Genomic DNA, 26,459 nt, shown 5'->3' with positions numbered 1-26,459 from the left:
GAGATGGTTTTCAGGCTTCTCCACACGTCACTGACGTCGTTCTACTGCAGCTGCTCCTCCATCTTCCTCCTGTACCTCTGCTTTGCCCTCACGGGTTTTCCTCCTCAGCTCCTCCCTGTTCCCTGATTTAAATGCTCTCTTCTTCTCCTTTAGCAGAGCTTTAATATCAGGTGTGACCCACAGCTCGTTGTTGGCGAAACACCGAACGCGCCTGGAGGGAACTGTGTTTTCACAGCAGAAGTTAACATAGTCTGTGAAGCAGTCCGTTATTGCGTTAATGCCCTCCCCATGTGGGTCGCAGAGCTCCGTCCACACAGTGGTGTTAAAACAGTCCCTGAGAGCCTCCTCGCTCTCAGCTGTCCACCTCTTCACTGTGCGGGGCACCACCGGCTGCCTGTGTACAACAGGTTTATACACAGGCAGGAGATGCAGGATGTTGTGGTCAGCTCTGCCCAGCGGTGGGAGGGAGGATGCAGTGTAGGCCTCTTTGGTGTTGGCGTAGAATAAGTCCAGGGTTTTGTTGTCTCTGGTGGGGCAGGTCACATATGGGTGTATGTAGGCAGAGCAGCTGAAGGAGGTGCATGGTTAAAGTCCCCAGAGATCAGGAAGAGGGCCTGTGGGTGCTGTTTGCAGCCTGCTGGTGACTGAGAGCAGGGTCTCAGAAGGTCAGAATTATTTTGAGTTTCTTAGTATTTTGAGAAAATAAACTATATTATATTTTTTCTCTAGTTCTCAAAATGTCAACACCAAAGTAAAAATCATAACATAGGTAGGTAGAAGTTTGGTGTTCTGAAAAAAAAATATATATAATAATATATATGTATTAGGTCATGTGTGACAATCATGAATTACTACTGTACTGTAGGTCAAATTATGAGGTACAGTACAAAATACTCCCTATAAGACCAAAACTTTACAAAACTATATCATAATTATGATATACTGTACTAAATCATATGTAAATGAAATCAATAATACAGTAGTTAAATAAATAGTGAATACCACCTAACATGGCTGGTGTGGACTTTCTTTTAATTTAACTCATTAAACCAGCAGCGTGGGAACCCTTGTAAATTTGCTTTGCTCTCAGGCACCGTCCAGCTGAGGCTGATGTGGCTTTACAAGGCAGGAAGACTACATTGAAATAGATCAACATGGATTTGTTACTGTATATCTGTAGTAGAACAGCCTGCACTTTATGAAAATGTTCTTGGTTGAAGATGTTGGCATTTTTCTGCTGTTGTAAAAATGTGCCCAGCCACACCTGAGCAGTAATCACGCTGCCTAATCAGCATTTTGATGTAAGGTGGCAAAGAAGAAGTGCAGTTGGCAACTTTACAGATTTAGATAAATTTGCAAACAATATTTGAGAGGATCTAAAGACTTTTAGTACCTAGAAAAGTCTCACATCATGAAAAATGAGGACAAAAGTGTGGCGTTTATAATTTTGTGCAGTGTATAATGGAGTCAATATATGACACAAATATTATGTATGAGTATGTCACTTTAATGCAAGTCTAAGTAATTGAAAGTATTTACAAATGACTAAGACATTTGAAGATCAGCAAAGCAAAACATTCATCTTCATTTCTCTAATCCTGACTTTCGGAGGTCGGATCCTTCGTGACGTGACTGCAGCAAGTGACAGTGATGGGAGGCACCAACAGCTGGAACCGACCGAACCGGAGCCACAGAGATAAACGCTGCTGATCGAGAGCTGGGCAGACTGTAAACAACCCGAACTGCACATTCTGTGTCTATATCTGTGTTTTTGTTGTTTCTAATGGCGAGAAAACGAGATTTAACGGCGCTTTACTGCTTCTGGCTTCTCATCAACTCCGGTGAGTGAAATCTCCAACAGAGGCGACCGAAGAGCGTTGATGTCGCTGATGTTTGGTACTTAGAAACTTTAAAAACAATGATTTGTGATTTGTTTTAGCTTTATAATATTGTTTTGCAGCATTTTTATACCTTCTCAATTGGTTTATCAAAAAGAATGTTACTGTACGTGTGGCGTTGTCTTCGTGTAACGAGGCTCCTTTTTAACATCAGCTCATTTCTGACATGCAATGCGATTTTAACATTAACTTTAATATTAACTTTTCTTATATTGCTCCTTGTTACCTTTATTATAGGAACAAAATGCAATATATAATGGTAAGACCAATCTTTCCAGTATGTGACAAAATCACTTACTGTAAAATGTCAAACAAACAAGCAAGCAAACAAGCAAAAAAATAAACAAAATAATAATAAAATAATTAAATATATATATATATATATATATATATATATATATATATATGCACACATACATATATATATACATAACTGCCGTTACTGTACATTTTCTTGATAATGTGTTAAAAGGGAGACACCTCATGCAGATTTTAGACCTGTACAGTACTGACACCAACATCCACATCCCAGTGATTCTGCTGATTCAAGCAAAAATCCACCCCTTCAAATGAGCTTGCATAATTAAACTGTCAAACCTGACATTTCCAGGAAAGAAGCACATTTTAATTACCCTAAAGAGAAACTGACACACACAGATACTACGCTACATCTAAAGGCTTTTTAAATAAAAGATCACAGGTTATTTTAAGGTAAACCCAATCTGTTTGCAGATGTGAATGCTGGAAAAGTCTTAGTTCTAAATTTGCAAAGTAGCTGTTTAACAGCCTCTGGTAGCGCTTTTAACTGGAACATCATTTTAATGGTTAAAATTGGTCAGGATAGAAACATAACTAACCAGATATTCTCAAGTGAAAATAGTAGATTACAATTAGTACATCCTGTAGTATAGCTTGAAAATGTTTGATGAGTCCTTCATCCCTCTCTCCGTTAGTGTGGGCAGAAGACTGGAGCCATGTCCACACTGAGGATGAGCTCTTCAGGAACCTGTTCGGAAGCTACAGCAAGTGGACCCGTCCTGCACGCAATGTCACAGACGTGGTCATCGTCAAATTTGGCCTCTCAATGGCACAGTTGATAGACGTGGTACAAACACTGTACATGCTACAATGTTTTCTTCCTATGCCCACAGCCAACCACCTCCTCACCTTTTGTGAATCTTTGGTTCTTAGGATGAGAAGAATCAGATGATGACAACAAATGTGTGGCTGAAACAGGTGTGATATACTTGTATTAGTTTTTAGCGTGTTTGTCAGCTAAAACTGAAAATTGGAAGTCAGCATTGAGTAAAAAATGCTTCATGCCATTCCTGTGTGTGTGTGTGTGTGTGTGTGTGTGTGTGTGTGTGTGTGTGTGTGTGTGTGTGTGTGTGTGTGTGTGTGTGTGTGTGTGTGTGTGTGTCCACAGGAGTGGACAGACTATAAGTTGCAGTGGAACCCCTCTGACTTCGACAACGTGATGTCGATCAGAGTTCCGTCTGAGCTCATCTGGGTACCTGACATTGTGCTGTACAACAAGTAAATACACACAAACAATGGAATTTAAATTAATGGAATATGACACTGTTGCTTGTTGTTTTCTAATAGTTGTCTATTTGCAAACTTTGGAAATGTTTTGATCATTTGATGTTGTTTTTATTAGTTTTAATATAGTTGTGGTTGTCAAATGTCTCCTCTCTTTTTTTTAAATCCATTTTTACCCTCCATACAATTATTATCCACATTTTCACATCATTTTTGCAAATTAGAGCCATTTTCAATCTGTAAAACTGTTTCTTTCCAGAGAAAAAACTGAGAACATGCAACATTTTATGAACCACATTCCAGAGCTGAGGACACAAAGAGACCATTTGGAATTTCTGTAGGTGGAGGGGAAATCATTTGCTGAGATCAATTACATACTTGATTCATAACAATGTCCTTATCTGAAGTGTCTATAAGTGTGTATAAGGAGCAGGTCATTCAGTGAGTATGGAGCCAGACACTTTGATAATAATATTTCTGCTCATTGCCATATATCACTTGGTGGAAGATGCAAATGATCCTTTTGAATAAATAACCCTGATCATGCTGGTGGTGTTGCATCACAGCTTTAGTCTAGTTTCCTTTCCTCAAGGCTCAAGGAAGTATGAATTCTGAAATGTGGTCTGGATGGAGATAAAAATGTATCTTCCTTCAGCATTAGCAAAATGAACTTGCATCATCCTGTGTTGTTAATATTCAGTGATCAATTATTAAACATCGTGACTGTAAATGGGCATAGCTCTGGGTTTATTAATTCACTATTTGAGTCTGAAACTTTCTTTTTCTATGAATAACATAATAGCTTTTTTTTTAAATTATTTTCTTGCCTTGTTGTTTCCCAGTGCAGATGGAGACTTTGCCATCACCCACATGACCAAGGCCCAGTTGTTCCACACAGGCCGCGTCCGATGGGTGCCTCCAGCCATCTATAAGTCCTCCTGCTCCATCGACGTCACCTTCTTCCCCTTCGACCAGCAAAGCTGCAAGATGAAGTTTGGCTCCTGGACGTATGATCGCGCCAAGATCGACTTGGAGCCCTTGGAGAACACAGTGGACCTGAAGGTGTGTTTGCTCTTTCTCCATCCTTTTTGTCACTTACAATTTTAGTTATTGTACCGTCCAGTCTCTGCACCTTTGTGTGTTATCTACATGTACAGTTCATTTCCAAACATTTGGAAGCCTGCTGAACACCTACTCGCCTCAACTTTTAATTAACAAAACATTTCTCAGCATGGCAACTTTGATTTCTGGGTAAAACTAAATTCATGCTTTTAGTTTTTTAACATCAGCAAAAAAGAGGAAGGACGGTATTTATCCTGAGGAGCTCTCTCAGATGAACTGCTGACGTTCTCAAAGATATTCTGTCTGATTATCAATTTTGCATCTTAAAAGGTAGCTTGTGAATCAAATTCCCATGCTTCTGCACTAAAACTACAGGCCTGATTACCTGTCCTTTTTTTGTTTTGGTCATTTCATGTCAACAAGTTGTCAATTATTTGCAATCGTTCCATGTTTACATTTAGAGTACAAACATACATTATTACACTTCTCTGGATTTTTTGTCTTCTACTTTTTTAGCCAACTTTTGTATCTATTCTGTGCTTTTTATTTTTGCGTAAAATAACGAATAAGTAAGTAAGTATATAGGAACCATTAAGCCTCTGTCCCCGTGCTTAGTAGAATAATTAATTTATCCACAAAGGCAAGTTGCTTGAAACAAAATGATCAAACATGGAGGCTCAGCTCATTAACCAGCTGAGCCTTAATGTCTGGAGTGAAATCAACAATGACAGCAATCCTCAGTGAAGAGAACGTTTGATGGGCAGTATTAGTGGCGGTGGAGGGATGCACCAGGGGAGCACTGACCACCCAAAAAGTTGTTGTTTCAGATCTTTTGCCAGATTTACTAAAACACTAAATCTAATTTCTAGGATTACTGGGAGAGTGGAGAATGGGCAATTGTCAATGCAGTGGGCACCTACAACACCAAGAAGTATGACTGCTGCCACGAGATTTACCCTGACATCACTTACTATTTTGTCATCCGCCGCCTCCCCTTGTTCTACACCATCAACCTCATCATTCCCTGCCTCCTCATCTCCTGCCTCACTGTGCTGGTTTTCTACCTGCCGTCAGACTGTGGTGAGAAAATCACTCTGTGCATCTCCGTGCTGCTGTCGCTCACGGTCTTCCTGCTGCTCATCACAGAGATCATCCCCTCCACGTCACTGGTCATCCCACTGATTGGAGAGTACCTGCTGTTCATCATGATTTTCGTCACGCTGTCCATCGTCATCACAGTGTTTGTGCTGAACGTGCACCATCGCTCTTCAGCCACTCACGCCCTGCCCCAGTGGGTTCAGAGGCTATTCCTGACTACGGTGCCACGGTGGCTGTGCATGAAGCGCCCACATCACGGCTTCAGGCCTGTCAGGTAAGACGACAGCAAAGGTTTTCATGTTGCCTGGTTGTATTATTCAATTCAATTTGATTTAAACTCAATTTAATTTATAGCTTATATATATATATATATATATATATATATATATATATATATATATATATATATATATATATATATATATATATATATATTTATATTTATATAGTTCCAATTCATGTTTAAGACCTTACGCTTCCTCAAATTCATTTGATTTTTCAGGCAACACAACGTGACTCCCAACATCTCCCCCATTACACCCACCTTGATCACCCAAGAGTCTGAAGTTGATCTCCATGGACGCAGGGATGACAGTGGTTGCCACAACAACCGCTGTACTGACTCCTTGGACACCAGAGCTGAAACTCACTACTGTGACCTTCATCGTTACTCAAACACAGGTAACTTGGCCAAAATTGGGGTGAAGATTTCTTCTCTATCTCCTGCTTCCCTTCAGTCCCTTGGTTACCTTCTTCACCAAAGATGCTCAACACTCTTGAACTGGCACACCATTCCTTTGGAGAGCCCATCAGCTTACACTCTATCACCTGCGGTGGCATCAGCCCTGGAGGGTGTCATGTACATTGCAGAACATCTGAGAACAGAGGATGCAGATTTCTCTGTAAGTTGTTTCTCTATTGTCTTGGCGGGGTTGTTTTTGCAGATGTTTAGACATTGACAGCCCCTGTCTCCCTAGGTTAAGGAGGACTGGAAGTACGTAGCCATGGTTATAGACCGAATTTTCCTGTGGATGTTCATTATCGTGTGTCTGCTGGGGACAGTTGGGCTCTTCCTGCCTCCTTGGCTCTCTGGGATGATCTAGATGAGTTGTAATGAGAAGTAAAGATTAATTACTTCATAATAATATTATATATATGTGTGTGTGTGTGTGTGTGTGTGTGTGTGTGTGTGTGTGTGTGTGTGTGTGTGTGTGTGTGCGCGCACGCGCGCGTATGTATGTGTATGTACAAAGGAGGAGAGATAAACTGACAGAAGTATTAAAGAAGATACTGAAAAAGAAAATTACAAAGCATGATCTTAGGATTGTGATTATAAAGCAACAAATAAAAGTCACACACAAAAAATGGGGTTTCAGAATCACCAGAAATACTAGGACACACACACCGAATGGAATTGAGTGGAATAAGAAACTGTATCTCAAATCTATGTACAGTACAGTGGCTGAGTGGCTTATTATACTGCATACTACAAGTAGCTTTTATTCACATAAAATACTACAGCATATAGTCCTCTTTACTATGCCTTCTCTAAATACTTATAAGTAAAGCCTTTTTTTATAAACATGTTGATGAAGTATAGTAATATTTTTAGCTCTAGTTCAGTAATAACCTGGTCCTAAAGTAATGTAATCAATATTGTTTTGATTGTTGTTTTTACAGTTGAACAGACTCATGCTTTTTACATGTACTACTCTGTTACTGTTACTGTATGCTTGCTTACAGTTTTCTGCTAACAGTGTTGATCACTATCTCTCTGAAGCCAATAGTTTGTTACTTTGGCTTGTTTTCTTGGCATAAACAAAGAAGACAGTTATACTTACTTACTACTTACTTTACTGTTATATTAAAATGTTAATTCTCCAGAATTGTGGTTGTAGTATTATGTGTATTTTTTGTAGTACTGACAGTATTAACATGGACGTCACTTCTAAAAAACATGTTCTCTGGACACATTTCTTGAGGTTCAGACGTAAAAGGGCATTAAACCTTGATAGTCTGTAGTCATATTCTTCACCCTGTATTAAACTGAGATCACAAGACTGCTGACTTATTCAGGGTGAACCCCACCTCTCATCCAAAGGACAGCTGTGACAGGTCTTAACACCTCCCACAGTCCTTACAAGGATATTCGATTCAGTTAAGTGAGTAGTTCATCTCACGGAGAACTTTTTCAGTTATTTTGAATACAGGCAAAATTAAAATTATTAAGCAAATGAAGGCCTCAAATTTGACAGACAAATAGCAGCAGAGGAGACATAAGAACAGTCAAACAAGTTCAAATGGAAAATCCCTTGAGGCCTTAGACACAGTCCCTTTCACTTATCTCTAGGAAAAACCACAACACAATTCCATGCATCCACCATGGTGAACTCAGTCAACAGTGGGCGCTGTAGGAGTTGTGACTATTACATCCACTAACCCTCCACTTTCACTGTCCACCTAATGAGGTCAAAGCTACAGTTCTTAATAATGAATAATGAAAAAAGGGATGAGCCAGTTGTAATTACTACACAAATGTTTTAATATTGCTACAACTGCCAACAGGTGACAACAGTCATGACAAAATCAATTATAAAACACATCACACAGCAAAGACTGTCTACCTAATCCTACACATCAGTGAATTAAAACTTTCATCTTTTAAAAACAATTATAGTCCTCTGTTTGCACATTGTCCATTTGAAATAAACTGCTGTAAGGGTCCCTTCCCATCCACATTTCCCTTCTAATCAAACCTTTTCACTGTAAAATAAAGTTTGCTCTGTTATGCGTGCAGTTTTTTCTAAGAAAGAAAGAACAGATTAAGAGCTTAAAATTGCAATTATAGCCTTTATATCAACAAAAACACTTGTTGTTCTCAGTAGCTGCAAACAGAGCACAGGCATGATCGGTTAGCATGATGTCAGCTCAGTGGGGGTCTGGACATAGTTTGGCCACTGTACTGATTCAACGTCATGATGGTTATTTTAAGTCCGTGTCACCACATGCGGTGGATCAGAAGACATAACCAGAATGTGACTGTGAGCCTGAACAAATACCTAACATTACTTAAGCATGTGTTTATATGTGTTTATATATTTATACATAGTTTCACCAGTCATTATTTACTTTATTTTACTCATGGTTATACTCACCTCTCTACCCATGCTGCACTACTTTTTTTTGTGCCTTAGCATGGGGAAACTATAACTAATAAAGTTTGTTACAGCATAAAAAGCTGGGGTGTTAAATCTGAACATTAGTAAAACTAGAAAAAAAGGTTTAACTAGAATTCCAGGAGTTAAGTTTTCGATATGCCATTGTTATAATTTTTCATTTTTGATAATTATATATAAACTTATGATAACAATTATTGTTGTCAATAATTTCAACAAGAGAAAAGCCTGAGAAAAACATTTAATCTTTCTCTGCACACATAAAACAGTAGACATAAGTATTTTGATAATTCACTTTTAAATTACAAAAAAAAATAAGAATAACTATAAAACAATTTCCAGAGGAAAATGTGCAGTGAATACTTCCATGCTGAATGTATTGATGAAGAATTGCTGAAAGTAGCTAAAGCATTTAAGCATACTGTAGATGAAGTTATCGGAAGAGAATTATGAATATTTTAAAGTTGAATATTTGCAAAAGAAGCTGAACCAGTTGAATTTGAAATTAAAGTAACTTGAAGATTTGGGAGGGAGTGTGTAAAGGTTTGCCTAATTTGATGTAATATAGCTAAATGTATCAAACAGCTTAATACTGTAATCAAACAGTTTTGCTCTTAACAAACAGCTCAAAGTTGTGGAAATATTTAATACAGCTGAAATTTGCTGCACAAGAAGTTGTTTAATTTAAAATTGGAGCTTTGAAGGAAGCCTGTGCAGGTAATTGCTAAACAGTAAAATAGTCTCATTACTCAATCATAATTAACCAGTAAAAAACAGAAAAGGTACTATTTAGGCTAAAGAGTTAGATTGGTGCTTTTATTTTAAAAGGATTTGGAGAAGGTGTGTGTCCTTAATAACTAAACCTTAAATTAGTTTCATTAACTAGTCAAATGCATGCATTCAAAAGCGATATGGATTGGTGCTTTTGTGTATACTTAATACCTAAATTTTAAAAAGGTGTCATTAATGAGTCAGTGTAAACAGTGTAATAAACTTATCAGTAATATGTACAGTATAGAGCTGTATAGAGCTGCTCTGGACACTGAGCAGACCAGTCAGTCAAACGGTTAATGAGTTCAATCACTGATGAGCTGGAGCTGCACCTTTGTCATGGAGACGGCGCTCCAAAGGCAGGAACCTCCACAGCTCAGCTCAGTCAGTTGTAGTGAAGCTGATTTGGCTTGTTACAGCAAAACCATAATGGTTATTACAAAAGTGAAAAGTCGTGATTTAAAAAAGCTAGTACTTCTGTGTTCCCCTCCAGAAGTCTCAGACAAATGCATTAGAGTTTATGGGAGACATTCTAGAACTCTTTGAGCTTTAAGGCAGCTACAGACTAAAGTATAGGTCTGAGGGCTTAACCTGTTCTAGCTTAAAAAATGTGTCCTCAGACTCTGTAACATTATGCACTCTAGCTCACGCAATACACACTAATGGAAAAGCTGAGAATTCCTCAAAAACCACCCTATGCTTAAACTGCTATAAATCAGAAAATATTAAAGACATTAAAAACCTGTACAATAGATTAATAGTTGAATAATTGAATATTGTTCTGTAGTTTAAATTGTGTCTGTAGTTTAAATTATGCTAAAGTAGTTAAAGCTGAAAGTAGACAAAGCTGAAGAGGATTTAAAAAAGGTTTTCCATTCATTTCAACATTTACCACACAACTTCAAGGTGATGTGCAGAGCGGAGTTACACTTGTTAAAAGGAAAGCGGTAAGTTTATGGCTTCTGAATATAAAACGTTTCCTATAATAAACAACCATCTAACTAAAAAGCTTTGTTTAAAAAACTGAGGGTGGAAAGTTCTGTGCTTTAACCACAAGGCTCTTTGAAGTAATGGAAGTGATGGACCTCTGAAGAATTTTCTTGTTAAACAGTTTACAAATATATTTGGTTCTCATGATTCAGGTGAGGTTATATGAAAGTTCAGTCATGTCAACTGATTCTTTCTAGAGTAGAAACATTTCTCCAACAGCATAGAAATGTATGTCTTTTTAAACCAACCACCAAATCATTGTGTAACAGCACTGCAGCACTCTGATGCTTTGGGGAGAAGGGTTGGTGAAAAAACAGACTAGGTCTGGGTTGGTTGTTCTGTCTGAAAGTACGCTTCTACTGTTATGCTCATCTAAGATTGCTTAGAAGAGTCAAATGTTCTTCCAAGGTAGTTATGTTCATCAATGATAAAGTTCGTACAATACTGAACTCTGACATGAATTCAACTTTTACAAAGTTTTCTCATTTTTTTTTTTGTTAAAGCGGTTGTGTGACAATCGTCCGTCTACCAAACAGTGTGTGATAATAAAATTATCAGTTCCGTTCTTAGAACTATATCTATATTTAGTATGTGACCCTGGCTATACAGGGCAGATTAGCGTTTGTGATCAAAGCTCCACCTTTTGGTTATACCCTTGAATTGCATCATTAGTGCTAAAAATGGGGGTGGCCACATTAGCATGTTTACGCAATCGACTGAGAGGCAACTGATAAGTGACTGATCAGCGCCTAAAATGCGACTGACAGTCGAATGAAATCACCTAAAATGAGCCGCTCCACCTGGGGAAAAAAAGTTGCAAAACGCTTAATAACTTGAAAAATATGAAAGATATGAATGGGAAAGAATAGCAGTTATCTCCTCAAAATCCTGAATATTTTGATATTCGAATGGTTTCTGCACCTTAAAACATGCGAGACTAGTTACGCGAAATATGGCAAATGAGTAAAACTAAACAGTAAGTGCTTGAAGCATTCACTGTGACAAGACAAACGTTCAAGAACATTTTATTTAACAGCAAGATAGTGTAGGGTGAGGAACATAGTACATATGCTGATTCTCATGCAGCCCCTTGCAAAAAGTAGTACATACAATTACACGTTTTGTATACTTGTTTAAACTAAAAAGGAAAAGGTATTCTTCACTCTTATGCACATACATACTAAGATATACCAAACGTATATTTAAGTGATCAAGTATACTTTGGTTTTACTAACAAGTATAAAAAAGGGTTTTTCGTCTAGATTTGTAATTATACCCAAGTATACTTGACCTAAACTGACAAGTATACTTAAAAGTCTAAATATGTTAGGTGAATAAGTTAACTGAATGTATAAGGCAGGAATACAGGGTAAATGCATTGCGTGCTACATGTGCAGTGATCAGATATATGATGTGCACATTTCAGTTAAAAGCCAAGAAAATTATTGATTAAACCCAGTGAACCATCTTTTAAGTACCCAACACTGTTGTGTCTTTTCTTTAGTTTGTCATTATTATCACTGTGATATACAGCTCCATCATCTGAAAAAGACCAGAAGCTGTTACTGAGATTTCCACACAGCTTGGATATGGTAGACCTATACAAACTTCTGATACTGTATTTTCTTGCACTGGACAATGCCAAAAAAACCTTGTTTTCATTTACTGTCACATTTGTCTGTATTTTGCTTGTTAAAATTAAATTCTTTTATAAATAACTGAACTCTTGAGATTGTACTCGTTCTGGATTTTCTGGCAATTCCCTCCACATTATATATTTTCTGGCTAATTGTGTTGGGACATACTTTCTTCCGTGAGAATACAATCGACTTCCCATACCCAAAAAATTCAAATACTCAAAAGTATACTACAATAAACTACAGGTGTACTAATAGCCTGTATAAGGGACATTAACAGGTTAGTTGTTAAGCATAGTTAGTAGCCTAGATGTACATAATTAGTATGTGCATGTATGCGCTAAGTGTACTAATAATACATACATATAAGTTGACAAAGGTTATCAAAAGTATACTACAATAAACTTTAGTTATTCAGCATACAGTAGTTGAGTAAAAGAGTAAACTCCTAACGATACTAGAAGTAGATTTACATACTGTAAGTGTACTTACCCTGCAAAGTATACTTTAGAAATATACTTCAGTATACTTGATCAAATAAACTTTTAGTATACATTTTTTGCCAAGGGGCCTCCTTTTTCCGTCAACTTGGTGACTCTTTCCTACTTATTGTAAAGCATTTCTTTTCTCTTAGTGTACATGGAGCTTAGAGAAAACACAGCATCGGAGAGGACAGTGGGCAGGTAAGGAAAGAGCTGAAGGAAGAATTTATCCATTGCAGACGCCAGCAGATACCTGTAATTTGGGTGAGCTGATGTGATTGCATGTAGCATTGCGTTAATGACCATGTCGGCATCCTTGAATCCCTTCTTACAAGTGTCGATGTAGTACTGACTGGCTAGCTCTATGTACTGACGGTTAAAGACCCTCCTACGCTCATCATCAAGGTTCTTCCAAATATCTAAACCACCTTTTTTTTTCACAATGTTGGTGGCTTGGCTGAAATTACCCGGCTGGATAATACTGACCTGAAACAAATAAACATAAAAAAACAATAAATATGATTAATATGAATAATTATATCTTATGATAATTTACTATCACATCAGAATTCTGATCTCCAATCTTAATGGCAGTTTCTATATGTTTTACTTTTCTGGCAGCAATAAGCTTCCATTCATATACACATGCACACTGTGAAGCAACCAGCTGCTGGGAAATAAAGTCTTTTTTTATATTTTGAGTGATGAACCCATGAAGTATAAAACATGTAAAATAATAACTTTATTTGCATGTTTTATGCAGATTATGCATAAAAAAGTCTACAAGTTCACAGAAATTGACTCAAATTTTACTGTACCTTCACACCAAAACTGGCCATTTCAACCCTTAAGCAATCTGCAAATGCCTCCAATCCTCTTTTTGATACACTGTATGCTGCCATGTTTAGACAATTGAAAAAAGCAAAGATGCTCGACATGAAAACCATCCGACCTGTGAATATAAAACATGAAATTATTACTTATTGCAAAAAGAATTTTAAGTGAGGTGAAATACAAAGTAAATGATATGGGTACCTCTAGCGGCTCGAACTAAAGGTATAAATGCAACCGAGGTCCTCAGGCTGCCAAACAGATTAATGTCAAGCATTTTTTGGAAATTTTCGATAGTGTTCCATTCAATCTCAGCCCAGTCTGAAATCCCAGCATTGTTCACAACAGCCCACAAACCTGATGGATTATGAAGAGCACAGGGGGATAATCTTTACCTCTAAAACTCAAAGAAATTTCAGTTAACCATTTGGTTGGTTATAATATTCAGATGTCCACAACTGTAAGTTGATTTAAACGCACATAATATTATATACATAAATATATAAAATATAAAAGTCTGCTCACCTTTCTTCGGCAGGTTTTCCTGAACTATCTTCTTTGCCTGTTGCACATCTTCATCACTGGTGACATCCATTCTGAGGATTTTCAGATTACCAGAACTGTTTTGGGCCAGACTCTGGGCACCGGCTCCTTCTGGAAACAGACACCCTGCAAAGACCATAAACCCCTTGCCTTCCAATCGTTGAGCCAGCTGGTGTCCAAAGCCACTGTCACAGCCTGTGATCAGCACAGCATAGCCACAGCCGTCTATCCCTCGGCTGCAGCGGTGAAGGGAAACCAACTTGGTGAGCACAAAAATCAGGACCGCAAAGAGAGGGACAAGGCCAAAGACTTGGCCGATGAACAAAATAGTGTTCATACCGTAGGGAGTGTCTGTAAGGCACTGTGTCTTAGGGACTTGACTGAGCAGAACTGAATGCAAGACTGACTTGGATATTTCAGCCTCGCCCATATCTGTGCTACATTCAAGAACTCCTGTTAACCTATCCTTTTAGATATTCAATACCCTGTACCCTGGTGTTTAAACACAGTACATCACACTACTATAAAATCCACCCCCTCCCCCCCAAAAAAAAACAAAAAAAAAAACAACTTTGCGTTTTCATAGTTTATTATTAGATGGTTATGGATGAAACAGATGAGGAACAGTAATGTATAAAGGTTTTTTTTTAAAGATCACCCTAACTAAAGATTTGACACAAATAACAGACAAATGTTGTTTGTTTACACAAGCTTCACAAAGCATACACTGTGTGATATACCACAACAAAGTTTTTCAACACTAAATAAAATAGAATACAGAATACAGTAAATAAAATAGAATACAGAATACAGTAAATAAAATAGAATTTCAACCCCCAGTGAGTCTGACCACACAAGTAGAGAGCAGTGGCTCCCCTGTGTGGCACAGAGACAGCAGTGTAGAGTACTGTGGCTATATATATATATATATATATATATATATATATATATATATATATATATATTCGTGTGTGTGATATACTGAGGCTGCCTTTTATATGAAAGTAAAAATATATTTTATATATAAAAAGTATTATCTATATATATATATATATATATATATAAAGTATTATCTATATATATCCATAAGGTACACATTTTGTATGATTGCTTATCACTGGACAGATGTGTGGAGGCAATTTTTCCAGCAAACCCATAACTGACCTTTATACATTATTCAATGTTTTCTGTTATTTGAACAGTGCAATGATGGTGTTACATCAAAAACTATAGACCATGTGAAACAATCTGCCGTTCAGACAAAAAGTTGAGAAAAAAAGTTTCTAAAAACATACATACTACTATTATGCCAGAAAACTGCAGGTTATTATCTGAATCTAATTAAAAATCAGAAATCATTTTAACTCCTTGTGTGTTGATGGTACCCAGTTTCATGGTGGCCTTTCCAAAACACAGTTCAACAGTAAACATGTGAGGTCTGATCATGTTTCGACCTTGCCGTAGGTGCCGTCAGGTGGTCGGTAATATTTGGGAAAGGCCATAAGTTGAAGGGAGTTAAACGCATATTTTCTACAGCCAACGTTCTTCACAGTGTTTTCTCGTCTGCAGCCCTCACTGAGAAGACGAAAGAGGACAAAGAAGGCAGGAAGAGATAGAGAAGAGAGAAGAGTGGTTGGTGCACTGTGTTTATAAATATTATCAACAACAAACAAGGTTTGGGAAAATAATGAGAACCCTCCACTTAAGTAAGAGTAGCAGCACAAGAGACTAAAAGTACTGCACTCAAACCTGTTCTGTACGAAATTGGTGGTTGGACCAGCAAAAACAGGTGCACTTACTGGGCTTCTGTTTTTGCAGGTTTAATTATATAATTGCACAACTAACAGGAAGTGTTGTCACAAATGAGGAACAACAGAGACGTCACTGGAAAATAAACAAACATGATGTGAGCGCCCCCTCGAGGTTTGAAGGGCCAATCGTAAAGGAGGAGTCATTTTTTTTTCTTCAACAAATACATTCCTACTACTATCGTCAGTTTAGGTACTGACAGTAAATCACAACATAAAAATATGAAAAGTGTGTCTGATGTGCAAAAATAAAATAATGCATGTACACAAAGACAGACAAGAAAAACAAATACGCAAAGGAAATCTTTATTTGCATCTCAGCAAAACCAATTCTGCTGAGATGCAAATAACGACATTAAACAAATCTTTTTATATTCTGTAGATAGAGATAGGAAAAACTTTAATTTCAGCAGAATAGTGGTTTTCAAAACACACTGACATATTTTGATGTGTTCTTGAGTTTTTGTTTTATGTAGTGCAAGAAAAACTGAGGCTTAAGCAGCTGTTAAGTTCAGATATTATAAGTATAGAAAGGGGAGAAAAGAAGGACACAATTCAGCTTTACAATGAGAAGGATCAACAACCATTCACTGATATATTTTCTTTGCAAGGAAATAAAAAAGGGTCAGAAGAAGTCTTGCGCGGTTAAAGCAGTTACCACCTCCTACAAAATACCAGAATTTACATAATAATGATTCTTTAAATGAAAATTTACTTTATGTACATTTTTAAACATCAAAAATAATCTGTTCAATGACAACATCACGTAAATATATTTTGCTGTAAAATAGAAGTAATACCAGCATGACACTTTGCAAATTAATCAAACTGTATGCAATTGTTGTAACTAATTCAAAGACGTACAAATGTATTCTGTGATAAATCTGGAAAAAACGGTAAAGCAATATTAGCAACAGTAAACCATTTCAGATCAATATTATAATGTTAGGAAGCACTTTATAATAAGAATATAATTAGTCAACTGTAATAGAAACTGAAAATGATATCTTAATGACTTGGACTTACTTAAAAATACACCTATCTCATGACATAACACAAATTCCTCATATGTCTGCACTTAATGATAAAAATACCGTATATAATCACAGATGTAGTTATATAATCATTTAATATACTGGCTATCACAGAGGTAGTTTGTACCCTTAAATATTCAACATTTCCAGTGTTTTATGATGTGTTTTGGTATTTTTGTGTGTGTGTGTGTGTGTGTGTGTGTGTGTGTGTGTGTGTGTGTGTGTGTGTGTGTGTGTGTGTGTGTGTGTGTGTGATTAATATATAGGGGGCCATGAGAGCTTGATCAACTCCCAGTGGAGGCTATTTTGGTCTGATCCATTTCCTTACTGGGTTGATCTTAATGGCAAGGAGCCATGAAGCCCATAACTGATGTGCTAATTTTGCTTTATAGGTTAACATTGATTTTTAAAATACAGCTTTTGAACATATAACCGCTTTTAAACGGTATATTTTTCACAAGATAATACATTAGATGTTTCTCATATGCTAAAAACACTTAACATACTGTAATTACTAAATGATTAAGAGCACATCTGTGATATAATATAACATGTTGTTGCTCTTTTGTGTTATTGTACACAAAAGAAGAAACCATCTAGATTATTTCCCACTGTGGTACTTTTTTCCATAGCTTCACCAATCCTGCATAGTCTAACTATTTATTAGACAGGTAACACAAATTAGGAAACGTTTTTAGATGATGCTTAGAATGATTATCATCTTACAATATTTTCTCTTTATACGAAATTTGAGTTCAGATAAGATGCAAATAAAACAATTAGTGGGTTTCAACATATGTTAATTGCAAATAATTATAAAACGCTAATTAGAAAATTTGAACTGCTTGTATACTTTATGGGTAAAATAACAATAAATGAATTGTATAAATGGAAATAGAATGTCAAATATTAGGTGATTTGCAAACACAGCTTATTTTAATTGGTTCATAATGAAGTAAACTAGATGTGGTTAAGATTCACGTACTGAGTATTTGGCGGAAGCATGAAAAGGCTGGCATTCATTTATCCATCAGCTCATTCACTCATTCTTATAGAATAAAAGCAGAGCCTGTACTCTTCAGTACATAAGTCGCTTTAGTAAATAAAATATTTATTTATAATAGTTACAATTAGTAACGTTTTGTTCTTTACAATGCACATGTCACCACATACTGTAGGTAAATGCTATGGGTGTTAAACAGTGTGGAAAGGAAATTCCCTTAGTCCCACAGCTTGATTTGTTCTCTGCCTTTGAGAACTATTTTCCCCAGCTAGTATGAAGTGTCTTACTCAAGGACACATGATGCCATGCCCATTCTCATGCTGATGCTCTGGCTACTGAGCTATCAGGCCACCTATGCTACCATAGCACTACACTAAATAATCAAACGTTTCCCTGAATATCCCACAGTGTGCAAGTACTCCAATATCCACCAATTAGAAGCTGCATCCTAAAAAACAGTTTCTAACTCCTAAAGAATAAACCTTGTCAACTTATGAGACAGAGCTTATCTTTGTTGCATTGGCATTAAATCTGAAAAGCAGATATAAAACATATTTGATGACTGACATTCTCTTTTTGATCCAGCACATTGGGACAAATTAATCTGTCCAATGAAGAACTGGTTGCTATTGCCATGAAGACAGGTAAGAGCAAATGATTTCAAAAAGGAAACATAAAAGAAGTCACTACTTTTGGAAACTGAAGCCATAAAAAACAACTTATCTGGCTTTCAACAGCTTTCAATAGTTCTAAATTAATAAAAATGTGTTTATAACACACACAAATCTATAACTGACCAATAAATAGAATAGAAGAGTTAGGGTTATATGGCAATAGAAGCTGCAAAAAACAGCTGCTGGCCAGGGATGCTATAGATTGAATGCTGTGATGAGTGCAAATGTGCAACGCTCCTGTGCTAAAGCATTGTTTGTTTAATTCTATTCAGCATTTATTTGCTTTAAATTGGAAGTTGCCTGCATGCACTGCAGCCAGTTGTAAACATATCAAGTGACTCCTGTTCTCTGGTGCTTTTTCTTACTTAATGAGACATTTCTTTTGATTTTTTCCCCCAATTACATTTAAATACAATATTTGTGTATATAGTTTGTGGAAGCTGGGGAAGTATGTAAGTTTCAAGGTTAGGATGCTAGAACAATTAAATTCAAGCCAAATTAAGTGCGACCCAACGTTGCTACTACAATTTGCTGCAAAAGAAAGTTTAGAGAGTATGCATGTATTTAAAATCCTTCTAGCTAAATTAATTAAAGATACAGGGGGCTCCTAATGCTAAATGATGTCAGCTTCTACTGTAGGTTTAAATCAAATAATTTTAGTCTGGATATTGTTTTGAGCTCTATCTCTAAGAGTACCAGGTTTCCAGATACTATTTTTTAAATTGTTTAAATTAAGGCTCACAATTAACCAGAAACACAATCTAGCCCCTGCAGCTCTAGTAAAAGCAAAAAACTACCCGCAAAAGCAGGAAGACTTGAAAAGACTAAGTCAGTTAATGTTGCCTGGAAAATGTGTACATGTGATGCACACCTGCTGGATAGTGGCAACAAATTAACACTTTCCACTATGTTAGCTTATAATGTTAAGTGCAAATGCATATGGAAGACAATGACAAAGCAAGAAGTCTTAATACATTCCACAGATACAAAAACAAGCCAAATGCTTGTGCAATGCAATATACTCTTTTTAACAGCAATAGCTGCTATCAACAATGTCCTGAAAGCAAAATGTATACACTACACACTTTCAAATATCTAATTTTTGTGATCAGGATCTGATAAGAAAGAATAAGGCAGAAAACTGGTGAAGCACAAGCTGTCCATTAGAGGGCGGCACTAAAAAGTAAAAAAGTTTTTTTCAGGGTCTAATGTCATGTTTCATCAAACAACCACATGGCTTCTGAGAAGCAGTAATCACCCACACATTCTTCTGTGTTGTTATTTTGGAAGCATTTTTGTCAAATAAAAACAGTAGATGGGCAATACAGCCAATATAAATAGATATTATTGATAGTACATGAGTCAGGTCTGGTTTAATCACACATTCTACATATTATAAGACTACATATTCTATCTGCACTGCCACAAAGGAAATAAAGTGTTTTCTAAGGCTTCAGAAACATCTGGAACCTTAAACTTTATTTAATCTTGCTCCTTTTAATTAAATAAAACAAATTTGTTAATAGATACTTTATTGGTATTATTGGGTAATGTGAGCCATTGTTGTGAATTGTGTTTCATGAGACCATTATGTTTGGTTCATATATGACAAAATGTCTCAAGTTAAAAATAATAATTGAAGCTATGTTTAATTTTATCTCATTGACATCAGTGCATTTGCTTCCTCTTAGACATATTTACAGATAAATATGGTAAATTAGGAAACGACTTTGAGAGTAGGCTTTTACTGCAAAGTAGTGTAAGCTTGAAAAGGAAATGTATTTGAATACGAGAAACTGGACTTGTTCACCAATAAGGCTCTAAGCTTTGTAATAATTAGACTGTAATTTTTTATAATAACAACAGGTAGATTAACAGATAGATTGTTTTTAGTCACAAATACGTGAATTATTATTATTATAAATATTACTCATTACTGTTAACTAAATAAATAATTTCACAGCATATTGTAAGTTATAACAGGAAGAAATAATAGTACAGTCCACTGTAGTGTTTTGTTCTGAACAGTTTGTTGAAACACATGGTTTTGTTGTATCCAGGCTTAAATCTTAATCTCATTTTTTTTTGTTCTGTCCAGCAGTTTAACAAGCGGCATATATTACGCTGGATGCCATATTGTGATGGACAGCTTTGCTTTAACAAGAGGGGTATATATAAAATATATACTCTTCTTGATTTATGGTTTATTTAATGGTTTATTTAGCTAATCCCAAATATGTGTGATGTTGCTGTGTTGGTGGACAGGTTAAGTTTCTGCTTTAGGGTGTGTGTGCGGGCGGGGGGGGGTAGGGGTGCAACTACCAGCTGACACCAAGCAAATCTGTTAAGTAAACAATTGGAGCAAAAAAAATAAGCAGGGATGTACCTTAGGCTAACATATTCATAACTAAACAACTGTCTCCCAGTTGGTGGTCTAACACCATATAAGGAATGTACTGTACATACAGTAAATTAAGACAAAATAATCAAAGTTACATACTTCTCAAGGCTTCTAATTTTTCTTTCTTTGCCGCAAAGACGCAAAGGGAAAAGAGAAAACAAATAACGGAAAGTGGTCAAACATGTTGAAGCATTAGTTATGTAAAGCCCTTGGTTAGGGTGGAACACAGGGTCCTAGTGTGAGTCAAGAGCTGAGTCAGTCAATTCCAACAGAGATCTGCTTGTGGCTGTTCAGCTGCAGCGGACTTTGGCCAGGAAATAGGCCACGGTAAGGAAGATCCACACCATCAGAAGGTTGGGACTGAGAGCCAGCAAGGGCAAAGAGTACAGGAGGCTGGGATCCAGGTGGAAGTCACGCACGGGCAGCAACCCACTCAGGTTCTTCTGGATCACCCCCTCCCTTGTCCCAATGCTGCCGAGTCACAGGCGTAGGAGGAAGAAGAAGAAAGAGGTGTGGAAACAAGGTTGGAGGAAGCGTTGGAGAGGAAAATGGTAAAAACAAGTGATAGGAGGAAAGGGTAAGGAAAAATGTAAGGAATGAGGAACGTGTCACAAGTATAAATGGAAGATAACAAGGAAGGAAGTGTCAAGGAAACCGATGCATGTCAAAAAAAGAGCCAAACGAAACAGATGGCAAGCCAAGAGGTGAGTTGGCAATTAAACAGGTGACAAATAACAAATGAAGTGACAGCCACAGTAACATATAGTAGAATAATAATATTTCAGCATAACAAAAATCATAGTCAAACAGATTAACCATAATAAAACAACCCCGCCAAAATAAGTCAAACATACAAACAAAACAATAAAAAAAAGTCACAAGAAACAGAGGAAGAGGAAAAGGACAAAGAGAGAAAAAGAGAAAATTAAGAAAGATGTTCCTATAGGATACAGCAATGTTTCTACATGTTTAAATAGTCTAAGTCATTGGGTAAAAATAGGATAAAGAAAATAGTAGAAAAAACTTTCAGTTAAATAAAAAAGTGGTAAAACATGCTCTTTGAAAGTTGCGCTCTAGATCAGGAACACAAGCTAAGTAGAAGACTAGGCTGTTGTTGGAGATTTTCAAACTTGGAGGAAATTGGAGGAAACCTTTCTGCATGAATATTAAAAAAAAAAAATGAATCAGACTTTGAAAATGACGAAAGAGCTTTTCATGCTCGTCGGCTGATAAGGAAATACAGAAAGTAAAAAAGCGGGAAATGTGAGGGGAAGAAAGGAAAGGAAGGGAAAGGTGAAGAGACATTGTTTCATGAAAATATCTGTGGAAGTGCAGCTTTTATTAAGCACAGTACAGCAGAGAGAGGTGTGATCACAGCTTTCTACAATAAAAGGCTTAACAACTAAATATTTACAACACAGTCACACAAAACAGGACAGATTCTTGACAACAATCTTACAATAATTTAACATAAATTTATAAATCCTATTTACAGAAGGATCAATATTAACCAGACTGTAAATTTACTGTATTTTATAACATTATGTATCTTGATCCTGTTTGGATTGTTTGTTTTTTTTGCCAAGCATTTTGACAAATTTGTCAGTGTGATGTGTGTTATTTTTCACACATTGTGTTAAATTTATAGGTAAAATTTATATATGACATACTTAAACAATAAAGCGGTAAAATGGGAAAAAGACATAAAGACTCAAAGACATAAGCTAAAGTAAAAGATGAGAAACAATGGTAGGACAGCCACTGAAGTAATATTGGTCGAGTGTCTATGGGTACACTAGACTTTCCTGGTTTTGTCATACAAGTACAAGTAAAAACAGGCAAAAAGGAGTGTAGTAATGTAGTGCAGAGACAGACACAGACTCAGACAAACATCCACTCAACATACATGAATGAAACATTCTTTTACTTAAATATCAGATAAATCCTTTCAAAATCCTCTTGACTCTTCGACTTGTTTATAATGTTTTTGTAAGGTAAATAAGAAAACCAGTCTGGTGAAGAACCTAACTGGATATTAAAATATTCAAATTTTGCCAAAAAGGGAACAGGCAATGAAGTGACATTACTGTACACCGCACAAAAATTCTCTATTTCTGTATTGTTCTTATCCTACATACAATTTAGATTGTGTTTTTTAGTCAGGCACTGTGAGGGTGTCCTACCTTCGCATACAGTCGAGGGCCTGTGTAAAGACTTGCGGTGCCATGCCGTGTTCATGCTGCAGGATCAGGCACTGCTCCAGGGTGACTGACATGGCTGTGCGGTCTTTGGCGCTTTTACAGCTAGTGAAACGTATCCCATTCAGTCGACGACAAATCTGAGGAAACGCATTTGTAAGTCCAGCTGTTGACCGGTGAAATTAACTCAAGGGTCTATATTTAGCAAAACGTTTTATCTCATGTCAAAGAATTTAATAAAACAAGTGAAATTACCCCATCATCAGTGGATTTGTTACTGTTTTTATACATTTGGTAAATCTGTATGAAATGATATGGTATTTGGTACAAAAAAAGCATCACATTCACCTCTGCAGCTTGCCAGAGGATGTCCACATTTTTATTTTTCCTTGCATGAACATTCTGCCCCAGAAACCTCAACAGCTCAGGGAGACAAGTCTGGGAACGAGACTTTGGGAGGCCTGAGGGAAGGACAGAAATACAGGTGACCTATAGTAAATAAATAAATAAATGGACAAACAAATGTATGTACATTATAGTCTAGGTGACAGAGAAAAAGATTTTTTTCCTTAAAATAATTTTATTTATTTATGTGCAAAATGAAGCTACTTTCTGTTGCTTCTACTTCTACATACTTTGGTACAATTTAGAACTTACAGTCCTCTGGCAGGACTTCTTTGAACTGTTCATAGTATGAGTTAAGCCTGGACAGACTCTCCACGTTAATGATCTCCTGTAGAGAGGTGTCTCCAAACCTAAAACAACAAAGAAAACCACAACTTTAGTTTTCTCTGCATTTATTCATTGTTACCATCAGAAATCTAAATGTTTCAGAAAGTCTTAAGTGTGATTGTGTGATCTAGATATGTTGGCCTTTGACTCACTTCTCAGCCAGCGTCTGTTGCTCATTGATGCCGACGTTGAAATGCACTGGTTGGACTCTCAGTAGCATGCCGCTCTGGATCTCCCGTGGTAAGGCATCAAACATGGTTCCGGGTAGTGGAATTCGAACGTTGAAGCCATCACGGTTTCCAGTGATAATGGGCAACATATCGACAGCTGAGCTACCAGCAGCCTGGGTCACCTGAATTTAAAGAAACATAAACAGCATGAATGTAAAAGCTTAACCCTTCCTTAAGAAGAAGTGTATAGTGTCCAGAGTGTAAAGGCAGAGTAGAAGGGCCCTTGTTTTTGTTTGAGATTATGATTGGGGAAAGATATGAAATAATAAAAAAATAACTGAAAAGGCCAAGAAGATGTCTGGTCAGCTAAAACCCACCACTTCAACGACAGGTACACAAGATGCTGCTTTAAACAACTGTGTTTTGTCACCTTTTTTGCGGAATAAAAATAAATCTTTGTTATTCTTTGATCTTGTTGCTCTGGATTCATGGCTCATTTTTCTAAAGATCGCTGTTTGGCCTTAGTCCAAATCAGTAGTCCTCAAAGTTTGGCTTACATATTTCACCTTTTGGGACTTTCCGAAATTTGTGGATTCAGATGTTATAATTACCTTAAAGGTGACATTACGCAGGTCCATGACACCGACAGTCATGTCCTCCAACATGGCCAGTTCTTCACCTGAAATAGATGTATGGTCCATGTTATTAACAGGGGAATGTGTGTCTTAAAATAAGAATTTTTGCAGAGATACCAAAATTAGAAATTAAATTAAAAATAAATTATTATAACATACAATTTGAGGCACGGTACTACAAACATACTGGCAGAATGTCTGGATAAAATTTTTGTTTTAATTTCTGGCATTCAATTATTTCATTATTATATAGTAAATTAATCAATGTAATCTGTTGTTCTTTTGCAGAAAGTTAAATTAACTTTGAATATACTCCTCTGGTTACCGCACAGTAGGAAGCATTTTGGTTTGGCTCCTGCACTCAATAAGGTGCTTTTCTTTGTGGAATTTGTATGGAGTAGAAAACATCTACGAGAATAAACATTTGAGATGATGGATAAATTGGGAACTCGTGTACTGTCAATCTGCAAGTTAGACTTGACCTATTTATCTATATGACAGAAATTCTTTTTATTACTGAAACACTTAAAAATGCTACCAACACAGTATTTGTTGACTAAAACTTTTAGAATTATGAAACATGTCCCTATGTAGAGTGGTGAGTACAGCTAATTAAGCTTCAGTTGCGTGTGGACTAAAATGGTAAATGGGCGGGCTCTTACAGTGGTTTTTCTACCTTATGGGTACTCAATACGCTTTTAACACAGCATGCACTTCACCTATATTACAATACATATATATTAAACATTGTAACATTGTATTGTATTACAATATGTACACAATACACACAAATTTATGTGTATTATTATAAAATAAGTAATCATTAGACATATATTCTGAAGCACATTTATACAAAATATATGTACAGGGTGACAAAAAAAAGAGGGAATTTGGAACTGTACACAATACACAAAAAGTTCCTGTTTTTCTGTAGCACGCTGTGTGAGTAAATGGTTGAAAATGTTACAACCTGTAATTAGAAGACTTTAAATTGCATCTAAAAGCATACTGACTCAAAAACGTGATCAATGTAAACACTGGAAGAAGAGATAATGCTTGTGTGTCTAATTATAAGAACAAGAGTTCTTGTGGGTGTGTGTTTGTACCATAGGTGCTGAGCAGGGACTCAAACTGGGTGAGGAGGCCAATGGTGTAAAGCTGTCGGAGGAAACCGTTGTCACGAATACAGTTCCTCAGCTTTATAATGAAGCCGCAGATGAGAGCAGTGAGCTGAAACACACACATCAGCATATATAGACAAACATTAACGTTTCATGATAGAAGGAAGCTGTTTTTAGTTCTTGTGTGTTTATACATGAATCAGGCTAATGATTATTACTGCAATAACATATAAAACACTTTGGTTACCACACAGAATGGAGTAATAAATTAAATAAAGCATAACAGAAGATTAAAAGGAATGAGAGAAATTCTTACAGTAATCTTGAAAAGATGGAAATGAAATCAAACCATATGAAAAATATTTGTGCAGTTTATTATTTGCATAACATTTCATTTACTATTATATTATTTGTAATTATGTTGTTTCAGAATATGATTTGGTTAGATAAAGATGACAGTCTATTTTATACTGATGTGCAGGTGGATGAAAAATTATCTGCTAGTGCAGCCTGATACTAGCTCTATGGCTTGTACCATTAATGAAGGGCTAAACGGGTATTAAAAGGATGCTGGGTTAGCAGTGGCGCCAGATAAGATCTAGGGCTGATGTTATGTTATGCTGATGATGTGCTTGTTGATTGATCAGTTTCAG

General features: G+C 36.5%; 3 protein-coding genes across 19 annotated transcripts in view; 1 reads left to right on the top strand and 2 right to left on the bottom strand.

Annotated features, from left to right (window-relative positions):
* The first annotated feature begins 961 nt into the window (after nucleotides 1–961).
* Nucleotides 962–7,755, top strand: LOC114851176 (neuronal acetylcholine receptor subunit alpha-2-like). Of its 3 annotated transcripts, none has more exons than XR_005897391.2 (9): nucleotides 962–1,841; nucleotides 2,852–3,003; nucleotides 3,090–3,134; nucleotides 3,325–3,434; nucleotides 4,283–4,502; nucleotides 5,372–5,874; nucleotides 6,103–6,281; nucleotides 6,364–6,502; nucleotides 6,578–7,755. XR_005897391.2 is itself a non-coding variant. In XM_029142821.3 (9 exons), the coding sequence occupies exons 1-9, from the start codon at nucleotides 1,784–1,786 to the stop codon at nucleotides 6,701–6,703; spliced, it is 1,548 nt and encodes a 515-aa protein (XP_028998654.1). In that variant the 5' UTR covers nucleotides 965–1,783; the 3' UTR covers nucleotides 6,704–7,753. The 3 variants fall into 3 exon arrangements, 2 of the variants coding, with proteins under 2 accessions (XP_028998654.1, XP_028998653.1); XM_029142821.3 differs by having other exon boundaries at nucleotides 965–1,841; nucleotides 5,372–5,582; nucleotides 5,649–5,874; nucleotides 6,103–6,502; nucleotides 6,578–7,753; XM_029142820.3 differs by having other exon boundaries at nucleotides 965–1,841; nucleotides 6,103–6,502; nucleotides 6,578–7,752.
* A 3,791-nt stretch (nucleotides 7,756–11,546) lies between these two features.
* zgc:113142 (uncharacterized protein LOC503524 homolog) lies at nucleotides 11,547–14,572 on the bottom strand. The gene is made up of 4 exons (XM_029127710.2): nucleotides 14,013–14,572; nucleotides 13,692–13,844; nucleotides 13,475–13,608; nucleotides 11,547–13,142 (listed from the first exon to the last, which is right to left on the bottom strand). The coding sequence occupies exons 1-4, from the start codon at nucleotides 14,458–14,460 to the stop codon at nucleotides 12,777–12,779; spliced, it is 1,101 nt and encodes a 366-aa protein (XP_028983543.1). The 5' UTR covers nucleotides 14,461–14,572; the 3' UTR covers nucleotides 11,547–12,776.
* A 29-nt stretch (nucleotides 14,573–14,601) lies between these two features.
* The window catches only part of inpp4ab (inositol polyphosphate-4-phosphatase type I Ab), a 34,217-nt gene continuing 22,359 nt past the window's right edge, over nucleotides 14,602–26,459 (bottom strand). For 9 of the 15 annotated variants that reach the window (XM_029127609.3, XM_029127640.3, XM_029127659.3 and 6 more), the window contains 7 exons: nucleotides 25,792–25,915; nucleotides 24,662–24,729; nucleotides 24,033–24,232; nucleotides 23,806–23,903; nucleotides 23,497–23,609; nucleotides 23,134–23,288; nucleotides 16,344–21,421 (listed from right to left, as the gene is read on the bottom strand). In XM_029127609.3, coding sequence (XP_028983442.1) covers nucleotides 21,241–21,421; nucleotides 23,134–23,288; nucleotides 23,497–23,609; nucleotides 23,806–23,903; nucleotides 24,033–24,232; nucleotides 24,662–24,729; nucleotides 25,792–25,915 — 939 coding nt within the window. In that variant the 3' untranslated portion in view covers nucleotides 16,344–21,240. The other 6 variants (XM_029127648.3, XM_041067817.2, XM_029127687.3 and 3 more) reach the window with 2 other exon arrangements.

The sequence above is a fragment of the Betta splendens genome, chromosome 2 (assembly GCF_900634795.4).
Source record: "Betta splendens chromosome 2, fBetSpl5.4, whole genome shotgun sequence".
NCBI classification, from domain to species: Eukaryota; Metazoa; Chordata; class Actinopteri; order Anabantiformes; family Osphronemidae; genus Betta; species Betta splendens.
This window is presented reverse-complemented; position numbering and strand designations above follow the sequence as displayed.

Excerpts from the sequence above, each read along its gene's own strand:
- LOC114851176 (XM_029142820.3), top strand. The coding sequence starts at position 1,784 with ATGGCGAGAAAACGAGATTTAACGGCGCTTTACTGCTTCTGGCTTCTC. Across the intron at positions 3,135-3,324 it reads CAAATGTGTGGCTGAAACAG|GAGTGGACAGACTATAAGTT; the intron begins GTGTGATATACT and ends GTGTGTCCACAG. Across the intron at positions 4,503-5,371 it reads AGAACACAGTGGACCTGAAG|GATTACTGGGAGAGTGGAGA; the intron begins GTGTGTTTGCTC and ends TCTAATTTCTAG.
- zgc:113142 (XM_029127710.2), bottom strand. The coding sequence starts at position 14,460 with ATGGGCGAGGCTGAAATATCCAAGTCAGTCTTGCATTCAGTTCTGCTC. Across the intron at positions 13,845-14,012 it reads GGAAAACCTGCCGAAGAAAG|GTTTGTGGGCTGTTGTGAAC; the intron begins GTGAGCAGACTT and ends ATAATCCATCAG. Across the intron at positions 13,609-13,691 it reads TTTAGTTCGAGCCGCTAGAG|GTCGGATGGTTTTCATGTCG; the intron begins GTACCCATATCA and ends TTATATTCACAG.